Source organism: Dreissena polymorpha, chromosome 3, assembly GCF_020536995.1.
Source record: "Dreissena polymorpha isolate Duluth1 chromosome 3, UMN_Dpol_1.0, whole genome shotgun sequence".
Taxonomy (NCBI): Eukaryota; Metazoa; Mollusca; class Bivalvia; order Myida; family Dreissenidae; genus Dreissena; species Dreissena polymorpha.
The window spans coordinates 88,336,663-88,356,210 of record NC_068357.1 but is presented as its reverse complement, the minus strand read 5'-3'; the positions used below and the strand labels follow the sequence as shown (position 1 = coordinate 88,356,210).

The following is a 19,548-nucleotide window of genomic DNA, read 5'->3' as shown; positions in this document are numbered from 1 at the left end:
ACGCAAAAGAGTGATGGAAGGACAGACTGACAGTGCGATCACTATATGCCCTTCTTCGGGGGTATAAAAAAACTCCAAAGCAAGTAAACAGGACATGTCAGGAAACCTACATAGCGGTATCAAGATATAAATACAGTTGAGCCATTAGTTTAGTGATGGAAACAGTTTTGTTGCTTAGACTGGTATATATCTTACAGAATACATGTATATAAGAATGATTTATTGTACTGAGGAGTTACTAAAAACAATATTCAGGTTCTAGACAATGAATACTTGTTGCTGTTATGAAAAGAATTAAGATAATTTCAATTCAATTGAAACCTAGAGATGGCTCTTTAGTAGAATTCATGTATAGTGACATCCAAACAAAGAACAACTACTTTTAATGTTCCTTATTTTCTCACCAATACTGGACTTTAATTGACTGTTGCACATTAATTTCAACAAAGAAGTGTTTTCATATTTATTGAATTTATTTGAAAACATCATAGAACGATTAATATCATACAATTACAAAAATAAACGGTATCAATGTTGAATTTGAATTAAATATCATGTAACTCCAACTAGATCTATGTACATGTACACTACATACAAGTCCATAGTCTAATGGAAGTGATTGTTGTTGATAACGAAATCAACTGATACGGTTTCCATTAAACAATAATACAATAATTAAACTCACAATATTGTGCAAATCAGTTACAGACCAAGTAACAATGAATTGTGTAAAATACAGCACACTTAAATGCATCTGCAATTAATAAATAATGTACTTCTGTAAGTTTGAAACCTGCATCCGTAAACTTAAGTGCTTTTGATACATTAAGGCCAAACTTGGAGCAAAAATTGGACTGTTCCAGGATGTGTCCATTGTGGCTGATGTTAATTGTACTGCAGCACAGTCTGAAGTTAAGCGACAGCATCAACATTTACAATTAAAATATTTTATATGAACATGAAAGAATAATGTCAAAGTAACTGAATTGCCAACATCACTTTCAAAACCAAACTGGTTTCAAATGCAAAGAAAAACTTCTGATATCATAATCAACATTACGTAATTGAGCTTTTTGCCAAAATGTAAAAATAGCATTCATTGTACCCATATCTTGGGCTAACCGTTACATACAGCTATGACAAAATACTGCCAAAAAATGTTTTTACAGTTTTTATCCTTTTTTTTTGCTGCCAGTTTTATGGTATTTGACACTTATCAATCCTACAAAAATATTTAACACTGTATACTTATCAATCCTACAAAAAATATTTAACACTGTATACTTATCAATCCTACAAAAAATATTTAACACTGTACATTCTGAATATATTCATCATATATATGATGTGATAAAAATGACCTCAATGAGTTAACTATCTTTTGCAAAATATTATTAAATATGATTAAATTAGTAACTAATTATCATATACTTAAGTATGACATGTGATAATTTTATATATCATAGATTTTATTTAAAATAATAACATGTATGTGAAATTTGATTTCTGACACAAACAGCCCAGACACATTGACTTGACATTTGTTAACGTTGTAAACATAAATAAAACTTACAATTTGACATGTTCCCAGCATTTATTCTATATTAGGTTTTATTTGTGTTTTGAAACTTTCATTAGCAATACCTCCTTCAAGTCGACAGTCTTAGGTAAATGTGTCCAAGCTTACAATGTTAACAGAACAGCAGCACTATCGATGATACTTGCAATAAATAAGTAAGCCCCGCTCAGGGAAAATGTGGCTTCATGCATGTGCGTAGTGTTGTTAAATATGCAACAGGTAAGCAGCGACACCACTTTCTGTCTAGACTGGATTATCATTTAAAAGAGACTTCCCCTAACCAAAAATTACATAAAAACAGGAAGTGTTGTCACTGATTAGCATGTGCGGACTGTACAAGCTAATCTGGGGCGACAGTTTAGGCACGTGCATTAAGCCCTGTTTTCTCAGAGCACAGCTCTGGTTCATGATCAAGTTGATCAAAACACCATACAAAAAACAGAGCACAAATCATACATTATAGACAACCGAAAAATTCAGTACATGTAAATATCTACACAAATGCTCATCATGATTGGAAAATTTGACAAACATGTTTTGAAAATGAATACATGTAAACATAATGTGTAATACAAAAACAACTAAATTTCAACACACTTCCTTTCTCCCACAACTGAGACATTATTCCACACATAAATTAACATTCATTTCCACAATATCACGCATGGCTTGGCTTCAGTTCACAGAGTAATTCCTCTTCTCTTAACCAGCCTACATGAATTGCATAAACAGAGCAATGTCGCCACTATTGAATCCAACAAAATTACATTTATTACTTAAGTAATAGGATAAGATTTAAGATTGCCAAAGGTACAGGTTGCTCCTGGGGCAGTATGGAAAGCAAAATCTCTCTAACATTTGTAATTGAGGTTTTAAAACACTGTATACTCATACGTCATTGAAATTTTGCACAATTTTTTGTTTAAACATATTTTCACATATTTTTTGTTGAAATTGTAGATTTTTCCTCGTTATTAGGCAATGTTGTCCTAATGTGTATTACAAAGTGTGCATTAATTTTTTCATTCTATTTCCGACAGATGTTATCATGATTCTGCTAAACGGTTGCCTTTATTTAGAATTTTGGTTAAGAACACTCTGGTATTGACACATAATATTGTTAGTTACTTGTATATTACATATTTACACTATACTAGATATAAACTAAAACTATTGTTTCTTGAAACCTTTTAATATTGGGTAAATGTTTTCAAAGGCTTCATAAATTTCATTTCGTACTTTGGCACCTGAAAATAGTAAACACATACCGTAATAATCATAGACATGTTTACATACAGAAATAAATACTCAGAATGATCAATTAACCTATAATAAAGAATAATTATGAATGAACAATAATGCGGAAAACTCTCTGTCCAACATACAAAACCACATTCTACACTGTTTACATGTACATTGTTATTGTAGTAAACTGTCATCCAGATACAAGTATGACCAATAATGCATTTTTTCCCAGTTACCCAACACTGATTCATTAATATACATAAACTACAACATTTACTATTGTTCATACATATGGGGAGAATAAGGGAGGAGAAATTGATTCACAAGTGTTATACATTGCTTTTATTGGATAGGCAATGTATAATAAAACAAGGGACAAAATTGTCACAAAACCAGGTTTTCATTGTGAAAAAAAAATCTGATAAAGGGAGAAAACTCAAACTGAACTTTTGAAATGACCAAAAAAAATTAACCCCCTTTGTAAGTTTTTTTTTTTTTTAAATCTATTTTTAGTCGTGGCGACCTTGACATTGGAGATATTGACGTGATTCTTTCGTGGGACACACCGTCCCATGATGGTGAACAAATGTGCCAAATGATTTTAAAATCTCACAATGAATGACATAGTTATGGCCAGGACAAGCTCATTTATGGCCATTTTTGACCTTTGAACTCAAAGTGTGACCTTGACCTTGGAGATATCGACGTAATTATTTCGCGCGACACACCGTCCAATGATGGTGAACAAATGTGCCAAATGATTTTAAAATCTGACGATGAACGACATAGTTATGGCTCGGACAAGCTCATTTATGGCCATTTTTGACCTTTGAACTCAAAGTGTGACCTTGACCTTGGAGATATCGACGTTATTATTTCGCGCGACACACTGTCCAATGATGGTGAACAAATGTGCCAAATGATTTTAAAATCTGACAATGAACGACATAGTTATGGCCCGGACAAGCTTATTCCGCCAGCCCGCCAGCCAGCCCGCCAGCCAGCCCGCCCGCATTCGCCAATCTAATAACCAGTTTTTTCCTTCGGAAAACCTGGTTAAATATAATCACCACTGTCTTGTATACAGAATATTAAGACAGAAATTAGAAATTCTGAGCATGCCAGTTCCAAGAGCAAAACTAACAGGCTATGGTGTCCATCTAGCGACCAGGCGGTCATGGGTTAGATCCCTACAGTAGGAGTTCTTTAGATCTCCCCTAAAGACACCAAGTTCTGGTGCTAGTCCCAGGAAAAAGACTCAAGAGTGTTTCAAATAAGCCTTAGGCTTTCATAGCAACCAAGCTTAAGTAAATAGAATTAAACTAAAGATCATAACGAAGTGAGCAGCCATAATAGTTTACAAGCACTTGCACTTCACTAAGACTCGCTCAGACAAAATGGGGCTTAATGCATGTCCGTAGCCGTCCCATATTAGCATGTGCAGTCTGCACTGGTTAAGCAGGGACAACACTTTAAACTTTTGTGGTATGGCAGACTGCATATAGTTTAAGCACATGCATTAAGTCTCATTTTCACTGAGAGAGGCTCAATTATATTGCAAAAGCTTGATATAATACCAAAATTAAAAGAACATCATATGAAGATACCTGTTAGAACCACCTTTCCTGAGACGAATATCAACAGCACAATTCTTGGCTTCAGCATGCGGTAAATTAGACCCGGAAACAGTTCAGGCTCATAGCTGGCGGTAAAAAACACATGTGTTAGTCCTTAATAATCTATGTTTTTTGCTCAAATGTTTATACCAAAGACTGCATTATAAAATATTCTAAGAAAATCGGGGTAAAATCTTTTTAATTAAAGACCAGATTTAGATGATACTCATGTTGGTTTCATTGTGTCTAAGAAAGTTACCATTCTGAAGCTCTGGTTTGTACCCAAAGATTGCAAACATTCGTAATTAAATGGTAAATACATGGAAATGTATTCTTTCTATTTAACTTGAATTGTGGTGCCATGGGATTAATTTTTATTTACACTTGCCGGTAAATGTTTTGTGAATAATTTCGGACCATGTGTGAGGTTTGGATCTCCTTAAAAACAGTTCAAACCCCAATGATTAACATCAACTGTCCCCAGCCAGTGACCCCATTTTCCACTTTTTTTAATGTTTGTGTGTATGATGTGTACTTGAGTCTGTCCTTGTCTTGAACATTTGTTTTGAGTATAGCTGATTGGCTATTGTTATTTGCAAGAAATTAATGGCCGTATGATATTATAAGATTTCTTTCCTGCTGGTACAGCTTAAGTCTCACTTTGTAACTATTTACTATTTAAACACAATTTACTTTCTACATGAAAAGACTTTAGAAACTGAAACTGTTCGGACTTGCCAACCTTGCCACTCTTAAATTTGGAGACACACTTAGAAACAACCCGAAAATGTGAAATTCTAGGCTGCAGCCTCATCATTGAATAGCTTCCTTAGATACTCTACTCTAAAAGGCCATTAGGGCTTTTTTGGTTTTGTGACTGGTCAGTACACAGATAAAGTATACCAATCCTTCATGACATTTGTAATGAAAATATTATATAACATCTATGCTGATTCAATTATTATACTACAGAGGCCCATTTCAAAAACTTCAAAGCAGACTTAAGCTGCAATGGGAAAACCATGCTACACTAGCTAATCTGGAATTACACTTTTTGCCTAGACTGGATTTTTGCTAAGAAGACTTCCTGACACAAAAAATTACCTAAAAGCAGACAGTACAGTCTCAGACTAGCCAGTACCTGAAGAACTGGAAGACATCTGTACAACTTACCTGGAGAACTTGCCATGTGTCAGTACCAGCCCCTCCAGACGTATGGGGAATTTCACATCACAACTTACCTGGAGAACTTGCCATGTGTCAATACCAGCCCCTCCAGACGTATGGGGAATTTCACATCACAGCTGTACAACTTACCTGGAGAACTTGCCATTTGTCAATACCAGCCCCTCCAGACGTATGGGGAATTTCACATCACAGCTGTACAACTTACCTGGAGAACTTGCCATGTGTCAATACCAGCCCCTCCAGACGTATGGGGAATTTCACATCACAGCAGTACAACTTACCTGGAGAACTTGCCATGTGTCAATACCAGCCCCTCCAGATGTATAGGGAATTTCACATCACAGCTGTACAACTTACCTGGAGAACTTGCCATGTGTCAATACCAGCCCCTCCAGACGCATGGGGAATTTCACATCACAGCTGTACAACTTACCTGGAGAACTTGCCATGTGTCAATACCAGCCCCTCCAGACGTATGGGGAATTTCACATCACAGCTGCCCACCATGTTCTGAATCTTGAAGTCCTTGAACTTGGCCTGCAAAGGTGAAACAATTTTGTTACAGGTTTTCATTACTTTGAACATTATATCAGTCATATCATGGCGGTCAGTTAGCACATACTTGTTTTGCACATACACTAATAACTGAGATATAACCTATGACCTATTTTAATAAGCAAATTTGTTGAATTGATATCCCCGCCAAATAAATTTTGTTTATGAATGGGTGCAAATCCCTTGATGTACGGTATAATCATAAAAATAATTGAGTGTAAGGTAATTTTTTATGCATTGCATTTCTCCTCATTGATATCTATACACCCATAGAGTTTCATGTTGGAATCGTGTAGTGTATCTGAGATATAGTCTTGAAAAGGAACATCAAACAATAACAACAAAGGGCAATAACTCTTAGTTAAGAAAGTGTAGGGTTATGGTTCTTGACCATGGCATTTGCATCATACAAAAACATGCATGAAGTTTCATGTTTAAGAATTGCATGGTATCAGAGATATAGCCCTGAACAGTAACATAAAAAAAAATAAAAAACAGCAATAACTCTTTTTAAAGAAAGTGTAGGGTTATGGTTCTTGTGCATGACACTCGTCCTCATTGATATCTATACACCTATGAAGTTTCATGTTGATATGTTATATAGTTTAGATATAGCCCTAAAAAGTTTTTTAACAGAAAGACAAGGCCAATCCTATATTCCTCTGACTGGCGGGGGATAATTAGTGGAAGGGGGAGAATGCCCCTAGAAGTAATTTGATGATTAATACCCACTCAAGTTGTGAGACTGGGCTTGAATGTGACGCACACATTGTTGTTAAGGTAGTGCACCTCTAATGATTTCCCGCGATTTCTTCGAAGGTTGAAGAGCCTACTATTAGGTGCCGTAGCCTAGTGGTTAAGGCGATAGACTAGAAATATTTTGGGATATTCCCGCGCAGGTTCGAATCCGGCCAACGACGTATACTTTTTTGCGACGCGTTTTATTTATTTTCTAACGTAATTTGATTTAATATGGCATATAAGCTATATTTATTGTTAAATATGTTGCAATTTTTATGCACATTTTTCAATTATTAAAATTAAAACAACGTTATGGCGAAATTGGGTGATTTACTGTTGAAAATACGAACCATGCATGTTGCATTTTTATTTTTATTTAAAAAAGTAAACGGTAAATCTGTCTAGTTCTTGGTATTTATGCTGTATATAGTGTTTCTATAAAAACTAAGTTTAAAATATGACTTAAATGATACTATTTTGAATTTTATGACACTTTGTTTTTAACCGACCCAATTTTTACTTGGCTGAAATCACTTACATTTCATGGTGCTCTTCCATAGATAAAAATTTGTAAAAAATAAATGTCTGTAAAAGAATACTTATTTCATCTTGTTTAAACTTTAAACACCTTTACAGCATCTGTACACACCAACTGCATGCCCATATTTGGAAATTTGAATGAATTATGGAACTTTTATATACCCCAGGGGTGAAAATAAACTGGACAAAAGCCGAGCGTGGGGGTGGTTTTGAAAAAATCGGTATATTTTTTTAAAAAGCATGGAAAGCCTACCTACAAATTTGCATGTAGTTCAGTGAAATGATGCTGCTTAAGAAAATAATTAATTAGATTATATTTGGATATGTGCCCATTAGAGGTGCACTACCTTAATGTAAAAACTGTGACTATCCAAATATTCAGGCACTTCATATCTCTTACTTAACTCATAAGTGATTTTACAAAGAACTCATATTATAATTTGTATATATTTAAAAAAAAAATTAATTTATTATTGGGGAAAGGCTTTCATTGAGTATAATTATTTCAAGATACATGAGAATGTATGTTAATAAGTTGTGATAACAAACTTACTGGAAAGCCCAATTTTTGCACAATTCTCGCATACTTCCGAGCTGCAAGTTTTGCATATTCTTCGCTGAAATACACACGGTATGATAAAACTATAACAGCATTAATGAAATTGTCCACAGTCAAGACATTCATTAAGTTAACTGTTGATTACAAGCATATATCTAAGTAACAATAAACAGCTGCGCCATGAGCGCATGATACGCCCGTCGTTCGCCAATGAAGTAGTAAGGTAATAAATAACCCTTTGAATCATTTTTTTACTTCAGTTTATTTGTATTTGAATACATGGTTTATTTTATAAGTACATGAGCATGGAGCGCCGTCTCCTTGACATTCATACCATATCTTTTTTTGAGTATATGTATGCATTTCTTTAGAGGATATGGAGTTGAAGTAAACCTGTTATAGATATTTTGACCAATAATAAAAGAGAAATGTAGATGGGTAAGTGGTAGTGTACAATCGGAATAGAAAAAAGCTCACCTTGTTCAATTTTTCAGGGATACTAAAAAAAAAAAAAAAAAATCCATCGAAGGATATTTGAGCTACAGTAGGACATTCAATGAAATCACGAAATTTTGACGAACAAAGTCCCATAACTCTGGAACGACAATTCAGAATTCCGTCAAAAACGAAAGGGGATCAGGGTTTATCAATATTAAGATTGTGTTGAAATTTGAAAAAAATCCATCGAAGGATATTTGAGCTACAGTAGGACATTCAATGAAATCACGAAATTTTGACGAACAAAGTCCCATAACTCTGGAACGACAATTTAGAATTCCGTCAAAAACGAAAGGGGATCAGGGTTTATCAATATTAAGATTGTGTTAAAATTTGAAGAAAATCTGTCAAAGGATATTTGACGTAGCGTACGACATTAACAGACGGACGGACGGACGGACAGACGGACGCGGGGTATACCATAATACGTCCCGTCATAGACGGGCGTATAAAAATGGAAATACTGAAAGCACTTCCAAGTGTTCATTTTATTTTAAACATAAATATGGTAGCAATCTTTATAAACACATACACAATAAATTTGTCAAGATCATTTGTTTTTAATATATTCAATTAAAGACATGTTTAACAAGACAAAATACCCAATACATGATCAAGCAAACTTTACCACATTTATACAATACCAGGCTTGTCTCACCTTTTTGCACCAGTGCACACCATTTTCCCGGAGCTGAAGATAAGAGCCGTAGTTCGGGGGTCTCGTATTCTCATGATCACTGCAGCAAAACGCTTCGGGTTGTACTCGGCATTACGGGCATGTAGAGCAATTCTCTTGAGATCTAACTTGCACCCGAGATTTACTGTGCAGACTATGTTTCTGAATAAATAAATGGATAATTATCATTCTTGATAGCCATTTTGTATATAGTAAAGTGAGAAACTGACATAGTTTCTGAATGAACAATTGTATAATCATCATTCATAATTGCCATTTCTAATAAACTAATGTGAAAACAATGATATTAGTAAAACCAACCTGTTAATTATTAAAAAATATCTGTATCAATTGATACCTGAATTATATATATATATATATATGAACTGCTTAAATTGTTATATTTTAATATATAAAAATGTCTTGAGAAATGAGTGGAGATATGAAAAGATATCGGTTGATGTACACAAAAAAGAGCTTTTCCTTATAAAACAGGTCTGTTTAAAAGAACCCATTTCAATGCCTAACAATTTAGGGTTAATTTTGCCATTAAGAATAAAAGACCTAAATACAGGACTGACACAATTTTTAATGCCTTGGAAATCTGTCTAAAAGTTATAAAGCATGAAATCTACTTTTCATGTATTTAAAGATAAGTACCATGCAATGAAAACTGCATTAAACAATTTCAATCAATAATACATGGCAACCACTTAAAGTTGTTTAATTATATATATTGATTTTCCCCCAAAAGCATGTTTTCAAGTTGCCAAAGTCCCATTGCTGTCAGTACCAAACCAATGTCTAAAGCAGTGATAAAAACATTGCTCAACAAAAAAGTCTACAACACAATTTTATTTGTAAAAACACCTCATGTTCATACAACGAAAGGTCACATATTATTTTGGGCCTCTACACACCAGTTAAAGCAGGACTTCAAAGATTTAAATTGTATCATGCGTTTGAAGCAAGCAAATTTAATTTGTGTAATCTTTGACTCCAACAATTGCAATATTTAATAAAAATTTACTAAAAACTTGTGGTTTTGAAAGTAATTACCTTTGTTCATTTAAAAATAACAACAAGGTGTATTCAGAAACAATACACTGTAAATCAATATAACGTGCTCCATTATAACGCTGAATCCACTATAATGCGGGTGAGTCTTGGCTCCGTTTTTTTCTGCAATCTTTCATTTTGGTCACCGTCTAAAGCGTTTTCTTGAAGTTCATATATGGCAGCGTCCAATGAGCTGATTGCATCAAGGCTCAATTATTATCAATTAGAGACTAATCATTAGGTACAGGGGAATTTGATAGTTTAGGCGTGATTATCTATTGTTTGGTGCAATACAGGTGTGAAAATTGCTTGTGTTACATGCTTTGACAAGTTTTTCGATACATGTTTCACAAGACAAAGAGAAATTAAATAAGTTACCAAGACAATTAGTTCCACCCAAACACAGGAAAATGGTTTACAGAAATTCACTTTCATTTTCGCTTAATTTTCATGAAATGCCCGGAAGCACGTTTTTTGCATGACATGACTGAGTATGCCACAATAAAACATTGCTTTGTATCTTATTGGATAAAATCTAAATTTAAACTCACTTGTGGGTTGTTACAATTAAATCTGAACAGTGCTCCATAAACCACTGTCCCACTTTACACTTCTGGCAAAAGGGCGTATGTTTATGTTTATGGTCAGAATATATATATATATATATATATATATATATATATATATATATATATATATATATATATATATATTAAATTGACGTGTAATTATATAAGATTATCAGATAAATATATGCACTTAATAATCAAATCAAAAGATTTCAATGGGACAGGGCCCCAGACCCCAAATGGTGAAAAAAAACACTGAAATGAAATGTCAGGAACTTACTGTAGTGTAGGTATGATGCCCGATCCTTCAGAGGCAGAGGCAGGCGCTGGTGAGAAGGGGGTCATCGGTGTGGGGTAGGGGCTGGAAAGGGTTGCATTGGATGGAGGCATCACAGGGGTGGGCGTGGGTCCCAGTCCAAAGTGTTGTAGGGTTCCAGGAGACACCATCGGGCTCTTTTAATAAAACATGGAGTTCAGCTACAGTCAAATGCAGACAAATGATATTCACATAAAAACAATAGAATCACAAAAAAAACAAAAGAGCTGTCAGAGGACAGCGCCAAGACGATTAGAGTGCTTGACAGTAGAACTTAAGCCATCATGGAGAGGGGGGTATAATGTGGGTGTGTGGTCATTTAATAGTGGTCAAAAATAAGAAAAAAAAGAAAGACAAATTTATTTTATTTTTTTTTATTTTTTTGGGGGGAGGGGGGATTCTGGGGTGGGGCGTGGAGGATGGTTTGGGTGGAGTCCATTGTGGTATGTCAGGTAAGTGTTGTTTTGTCAAAGTATGAATCAAATGTGATCATAAATAAAGAAGTTATGGAAATTTAAGCAAAATTTATTCATTTGACCTTGAGAGTCAAGGTCATTCAAAGGTCAAGGTCAAATTCAACTTGCTTGGTACAGTAACATCATGATAGTAAGAAAGTATTTGAAGTTTGAAAGCAATAGCCTTAATACTTTAGAAGTAAAGTGGATCGAAACACAAAATTTAACAAAATATTCTAAGTTACTAAGACAAAAAAGGGCCATAATTCCGTTTAAAAGCCAACCAGAGTTATGCAACTTTCCCTGTACAGACCCCTTACGATAGTTAGCGAGTTTTCCAAGTATAAAACGCAATAGCTATGATACTTTAGGAGTAAAATGGACCAAAACAAAAAACTTAACCAAATGTTCAATTATCTAAGTATAAAAGGGGCCATAATTCTGTCAAAATGCTTGATACAGTTGTCTGCTCTTGTTTATAGATTGGGATCATGTTTTTAGAAGAATACGCAAAATATGAAAGCAATATGTCAAAGGACATAGGAAATATTTGAGGTGGTACGCAAACTTTAACATTGCAACGCTAACTGGAACGCCGACGCCGGGGTGAGTAGGATAGCTCTACTATATATATTTCATATATAATAGTCGAGCTAATAATTTATATATTTCATATATACTAGTCGAGCTTAAAATTATAGATTATAAAATATTAGGAATACAACAGATTTTAATTTATAATTTATTGACCTTCATTTCACAACAAGATGGTTCTGAGGGCCCCAGACCACTTACTGTAGTCATATAACACTGGCTGATTGGATATCATGTACACATTGATAAGTGGATTGTAGAGGCAGAGTAAGAAAAAATAATATTGGCCACTTGCTGAGCTGTTGCACTACAGGCAGAAGCTCACGGGCAGTGTTAACTTTATTTTGTAACCGCATAACCAATGACCAGATTACCAGACATCAAAGGGACTCCCACAGTTTTGAAAAATGGACGTACAACTGCAATTTTTGGGGTCAATTTACAGCAGTCAAATAACGCTGATTGGGTGAGCAGAGATGCTTAAAAAGGGGCAAAAAATATTAAAGAACTCTCTGCTGATAATTGGATTTGGGATTGCATAAAACATTTATTATCATACCCCCACCACCCCATTTTTTCTCCTCCCATTTGCATCAAACTGGAAAATGATCAATGGGATGTAAAATAAGCTGAGAATAATGCACGTAATGCAGCCAAGTTTACATGGATACGTTGAAATAAACAGTGTAACATCGATACAACTGGCCTTCCTATAAACACGTGCCAAGCAGTGCTTTCCCTAACGGTCCCTTGCTGGGGCACTTTAATTTTGAAATCAGAGTCAGCGAGGCCCTTGAAATTTACTGATAAGTTTATTTTTCTGCAACTATCCCCTCTTAAGATCAAAGTGATATCCGCTTCGCATAATATTTTGAGAGCGTATTAACAATCCTTTGTCAATAACAATAACAAATCAATATGTGCCAATGAGAGCACATGCTGTGCATGAGTGACAGCACTCATACGCAGTCAATACCTGCAGTAAAATCATGCAGACGACGAGTGACGTAATTGCCATAAGTGTTTGATTTTGTGATAGTTTGTTGGCTTTGTTTTCTATCAAAATCTTTGGTCCCTACAGTGTACACATCAATGATGAAATCTCGACAAGTTACTTAGAAGACTGATGATGGTATCGTAAATATTTACGATAAAAGCTCTCCATTATTTCTTTAACACAAACCTTGCCATTTTTTATAGTATCAAATAAATTTTAAGTGACTATTTATATATTTGATGAAATATTGTCTCTGAACATAAATCAATCCCCTGATGTGTTGTGTGCTTGTTAAAACGCTCAATACACGCACGTTGTTATGCAAATGACGCGATGTTGTACATGCTGAATAATTTTCGCGCTCTTTCAGGGTTTTTTTCCTTCTCTGTGACCCGCCGAAAATTGGCCCTTTCCCCTCTGATTTTTTGTTCCCCTCAGCTGGTAAATTTTCCCCTAGATTTCATTTTCCCCTCCAAAAAAAAAAATTTTTTTTTTTTTTTTAAACCTTTAAATATATAAGTTAACCTGATCCAGTGTAGAAAATAGAAAAATATTGCATAATTAAATTTTCTGTTTCCTTGAATTTGTTTTAAAAACAGTAAAATATGCTTAATTGATTATTTAAGACTTTCCTTATTTTCCCCCAAAATCCGGCGTTTCGTGTGATTTTTTCCCCCAAAATCCGGCGTTTTGCGCGATTTTTTCCCCTCAAAAAAGGCCAGGCCCTTTCCCCAAAATCAGATAAAAACCCCTGTCTTTTTAATTGAGAAAAAAGATTCGACACAAAATAAATTTGCACTGCTAATTTGAAGCAATGATATTTTAACGTTGCGGTAACATTTACATTCAGAAGTGTGTTTCGGATTAAAAACACGTTAACATCGACTTACGGGAATGGGTTTTGGATTACAAATTTAACTATTCCCATTTGAGATTTCAACAAATATTAACAGTTGCATTATGAATTCAACGATAATTTGTTTAAACACTTTACGAGTCGAATAAATGTTTTGATGGAATTATGCATGAAATTCACGTTGTCCACTAGGATTACGGCCGGTTTCCATCATCAGTCTTCTAAGTATCGATTATCGGACGAAACATTAAAAAGTGTGCTTAATTAATTCAACGCAAATTTGCGCATTACGTGTCGAATAAAATTCAGAAAAACAAGTGAATCAGTTCTATAAATGGACATGATGAAATATACATGTACTGGAATTAAATTGTTATCGCATAATTTTAACCGGGAGTTATTTGCACAACTTACTCGCTATAAGTAATTAATTGTTTACCACTTGCAATTAATTTCTCCTATTAATTATGAGTCATAGGTAACACTTGTTTACAGTAAAAAGGTGTGATGATGACGTCCGAAACCGTCTTTAATGTACTGTACTGTACTAGTTACCGGTTTCATATTACATAAATGGTACAACTTCTTGCTAATCGAGCTGCGATAAACTCTTACTTCGTGCCCGACGTCAATAAAAAATAATGGTCGATAATTAACCCCGCCCTCATAAGCATTCGCGTAACCGATTGGACGATGAACATCACAGTTTGACGACTGGAAAGTTACCTGATACATCCTTGTCAGCATTTAAATGACTGTGTAATGTGGCTAGAATAATCGATATGCGCGTCTTATCAGTGGATTATCCATAACCCCATGTGGTGTTTATGGCAATTACTTGTGAAAGTAGGTACTGAGTGCTCTTTTAAAACAGGGAATATTGATACTCTGATAGAGAAACCTTGATTTTTTTTTTACAATCTCCACTTTCTTTTTCTGAAAAATACACTGATCGGAAAATTTCAAGCGCCCTGGGGACTCTGATTTTGAAATTCAAGCGCCCCGGCGAGGGATCATTAAATGGCCTGTGGAAAGCCCTGGTGTTCAGTGGCCAATACCCTGTCCCATTTGGACGTTATTTCGTCAAATCTTTAAATAGTCGCATATGCTTAAATTCATTTGATTCTTAATGAAAATGGAGCATGTTTGTGTTTATAAAATTCTTGAGCACTTTAATCATCAATATTTACCAGAATTTGCTTTAAAAAATGAAATAAACAAGATTATTGGGTAATTATTAGCGACTGGAAAAACATAAGTATACAGCAATTGAGTCTGGTGGTTATTGATAAGGTTGATACCGATGTATTGGGGAAACTACCTCGTAGGGATTATGTGTTACTATGCCTGAAAGGGTTAAAACAAAACAAAAAATTGTCTTTATGAATGACAATTATCTATATAGCTGGGGGTTTTCTAGAATAGTCCTAATGCACCAAATAGTGTAAAAAATAAATGTAACAACAAGATGTGTTTGTGAAACACAATGTCCCCCTATATGACGTTTGACCTTGAAGGATGACCTTGACCCTTCACCACTCAAAATGTGCAGCTCCATGAGATACACATGCATTTCAAATATAAAATTGCTAGCTTCAATATTGCAGAAGTGACATTACATGAGCAATTTTGACCCATATATTTGACCTTGAAGGATGACCTTGACCTTTCACCACTCAAAATGTGCAGCTCCATGAGATACACATGCATGCCAAATATCAAGTTGCTATCTTTAATATTGCAAAAGTATCCATGAAGTAAGCGATTTGGGCCACATGTATTTGACCTCTGACCTTGAAGGATGACCTTGACCTTTCACCACTCAAAATCAGGGTTGGCATATTGACCGGTCAATTGAGTATTGACCGGGCCGGCGGTCAATACCCGGTTAAAACCGGTCAATACTGGTCTTTATTGGTCAATACTGGTCGATTGAAATTGTAGAATTTAAACATCACAACGGAAGACTTTAAGCTATTCTATATTAAATCAATCATTATTCTGTAATTGATAAACTTTTTTTGAGTTTTTTTATTGTAAACAAGGGCTGTTTGTAAAACATGCATGCCCCCCATATGGGCTGTCCGTTGTACTGGCAGCCATTGTGTGAATACGACTTTTGTCACTGTGACCTTGACCTTTGACCTAGTGACCTGAAAATCAATAGGGGTCATCTGCAAGTCACGATCAATGTACCTATGAAGTGTCATGATCCTAGGCAAAAGCGTTCTTGAGTTATCATCCGAAAATCATTTTACTATTTCGGGTCACCTTGACCTTTGACCTTGTGACCTCAAAATCAATAGGGGTCATCTGCGAGTCATGATCAATCTACCTATGAATCTGCTTAAGACATTACTGACAATATGTCTGTTAAATTTATATTAACAATATTGTTTACTTAAGCATGGCATATTCATCAAAATTGGGGGTAAAGTTCAATTAACCAGTAATGACCACTTCAGGAGTATTGACCGGGGCGGATTACACCGTGAAAAAACGCCGGTTAAAACCGGGGGGCGGTCAATTGGTGCCAACCCTGCTCAAAATGTGCAGCTCCATGAGATACACATGCATGCCAAATATCAAGTTGCTATCTTCAATATTGCAAAAGTATTCATAAAATAAGCGATTTGTGGAAACATATATTTGACCTCTGACCTTGAAGGATGACCTTGACCTTTCACCACTCAAAATGTGCAGCTCCATGAGATACACATGCATGCCAAATATCAAGTTGCTATCTTCAATATTGCAAAAGTATTCATAAAATGAGCGATTTTGGCCACATATATTTGACCTCTGACCTTGAAGGATGACCTTTACCTTTCACCACTCAAAATGTGCAGCTCCATGGATACACATGCATGCCAAATATCAAGTTGCAATATTCAATATAGCAAAAGGTATTACAAAATGTTAAAGTTGGCGCAAACAGACCAACCAACCAACCAACCAACAGACAGGGCAAAAACAATATGTACCCCACTACTATAGTGGGGGACATAAAAATATTAATGTATCGGTCCATACAATAACCGAAAAGCACCGAAAAGCACCGAAAAGCACTCAATTTCTCTCTATATATATGCAATATATCGTTTTTAGTGTATGTTAACGAGTTTTATTAGTAATAAATGGTTATATGATTGTATGTTTATACTACATTGTGCCCAAAATGGAAAATATCGGCAATTACCGACCGAAAAGCACTTCATGTGGAAACCGAAAAGCACTCAATTTCTCGCTATATATATGAATATTTGCGTTTCTATTGGGTGTAAACGGATTGAATTAGTTATAAATGGTTATATTTCATGCATATTTATACTACCTTGGGTTTATAACGAGGTATTAATGCCCGAAATTGGATAAATATCGGCAATATACCGACCGAAAAGCACTTCATGTGAAGACCGAAAAGCACTCAATTTCTCGCTATATATATGAATATTTGCGTTTCTATTGGGTGTAAACGGAGTGAATTAGTTATAAATGGTTATATTTCATGCACATTTATACTACCTTGGGTTTATAACGAGGTATTAATGCCCGAAATTGGATAAATATCGGCAATATACCGACCGAAAAGCACTTCATGTGAAGACCGAAAAGCACTCAATTTCTCGCTATATATATGAATATTTGCGTTTCTATTGGGTGTAAACGGATTGAATTAGTTATAAATGGTTATATTTCATGCACATTTATACTACCTTGGGTTTATAACGAGGTATTAATGCCCGAAATCGGATAAATATCGGCAATATACCGACCGAAAAGCACTTCATGTGAAGACCGAAAAGCACTCAATTTCTCGCTATATATATATAATATTTGCGTTCCTATTATGTGTAAACGGTTTAAATTAGTTATAAATGGTATATTGCATGCATATTTATACTACCTTGTGTTTATAACGAGGTATTAATGCCCGAAATTGGATAAATATCGGCAATATACCGACCGAAAAGCACTCAATTTCTCGCTATATATGTGAATATTTGCGTTTCTATTGGGTGTAAACGGATTGAATTAGTTATAAATGGTTATATTTCATGCATATTTATATGCATATTTAATTTAAACCGTTTACACACAATAGAAACGCAAATATTCATATATATAGCGAGAAATTGAGTGCTTTTCGGTCTTCACATGAAGTGCTTTTCGGTCGGTATATTGCCGATATTTATCCAATTTTGGGGCTTAATACCTCATAATAAACACAAGGTAGTATAAATATGCATGAAATATAACCATTTATAACTAATTTAAACCGTTTACACACAATAGAAACGTAAATATTCATATATATAGCGAGAAATTGAGTGCTTTTCGGTCTTCACTTGAAGTGCTTTTCGGTCGGTATATTGCCGATATTTATCCAATTTTGGGGCTTAATACCTCATAATAAACCCAAGGTAGTATAAATATGCATGAAATATAACCATTTATAACTAATTTAATCCGTTTACACACAATAGAAACGCAAATATTCATATATATAGCGAGAAATTGAGTGCTTTTCGGTTTCCACATGAAGTGCTTTTCGGTCGGTAATTGCCGATATTTACCATTTTGGGCACAATGTAGTATAAACATACAATCATATAACCATTTATTACTAATTAAACTCGTTAACATACACTAAAAACGATATATTGCATATATATAGAGAGAAATTGAGTGCTTTTCGGTGCTTTTCGGTGCTTTTCGGTTATTGTATGGACCCTTAATGTATGGAGGGGAGGCACTCCCAAACCCACCCCTTATGGCCTTGCGGCGTCTGAAAGAAATCCTGTGGAAAGAACTGGTGCCAAGTGGAGACTTGATACTTCATTCCTTGTATAAACTATAGATCAAATATTTCTGTACATCACCTTCAATGTGATTGGAATTATTGTTTAGGAATACCTGCTGTGGAGTCATCCCAGTGCTGTATGGAAAATTCTGTCCATCCATCATGTCTGTTGAAATCTTTGGCTTTTGAAACCAATTGTTATTTGTTTTCGCGACAATAATTCAATTATATGATTTCGAGGCGTGTTCGTGTTTTGATGGGTGTTTTTCAATGCATTTTAATAGCAAATGAACAAACAAACTTTTTTTTCTGTTTTTCCTTCCTAATTTTAACTTTCAAGAACAATTAAGAGCATAAGACCAGCACTTCTATTTCAATCATTTCGGTTTATGCCATTTCAATTATCGCTTACATCTAAGGCTGAATGTATTTCTATTGAAATCATAAAATAAGCCATAAGGATTTAATGTCTTTTGTTTTATTAAAATAGTAAATGGAAAAGTTCGAAATCATACATATTCCATTATTTTTTATTTACGTGCATCAACATTTGTACATCTACTAGACATGGATGCAAGCGCCTTTCGTACCCAAAATCGAGATTCGTACAAAGAGGTTTCGAAGATATGTTGTTTCATGCTAAATAGAATATCGACATAACGAGTAAGATTTTATTATACTCCACGAATAAAAATTGTTAT

At 34.8% G+C, this 19,548-nt stretch overlaps 2 protein-coding genes and 1 long non-coding RNA gene across 3 annotated transcripts in view; 1 reads left to right on the top strand and 2 right to left on the bottom strand.

The window, feature by feature from the left end:
• The window catches only part of LOC127875154 (sodium/calcium exchanger 3-like), a 216,085-nt gene that overhangs the window by 193,645 nt on the left and 2,892 nt on the right, over nt 1-19,548 (top strand). The window lies entirely within an intron of this gene.
• On the bottom strand, nt 452-19,393 carry LOC127875166 (uncharacterized). Its single transcript, XM_052420024.1, has 7 exons — nt 18,961-19,393; nt 11,106-11,278; nt 9,180-9,359; nt 8,018-8,081; nt 6,062-6,165; nt 4,432-4,526; nt 452-2,826 (listed from the first exon to the last, which is right to left on the bottom strand). Exons 1-7 carry the CDS (start codon nt 19,009-19,011, stop codon nt 2,750-2,752), a joined length of 744 nt encoding a protein of 247 aa, XP_052275984.1. The 5' UTR covers nt 19,012-19,393; the 3' UTR covers nt 452-2,749.
• On the bottom strand, nt 3,432-4,386 carry LOC127875183 (uncharacterized). Its single transcript, XR_008047319.1, has 2 exons — nt 3,678-4,386; nt 3,432-3,515 (listed from the first exon to the last, which is right to left on the bottom strand). It is a non-coding gene; the product is annotated as an uncharacterized LOC127875183 (long non-coding RNA).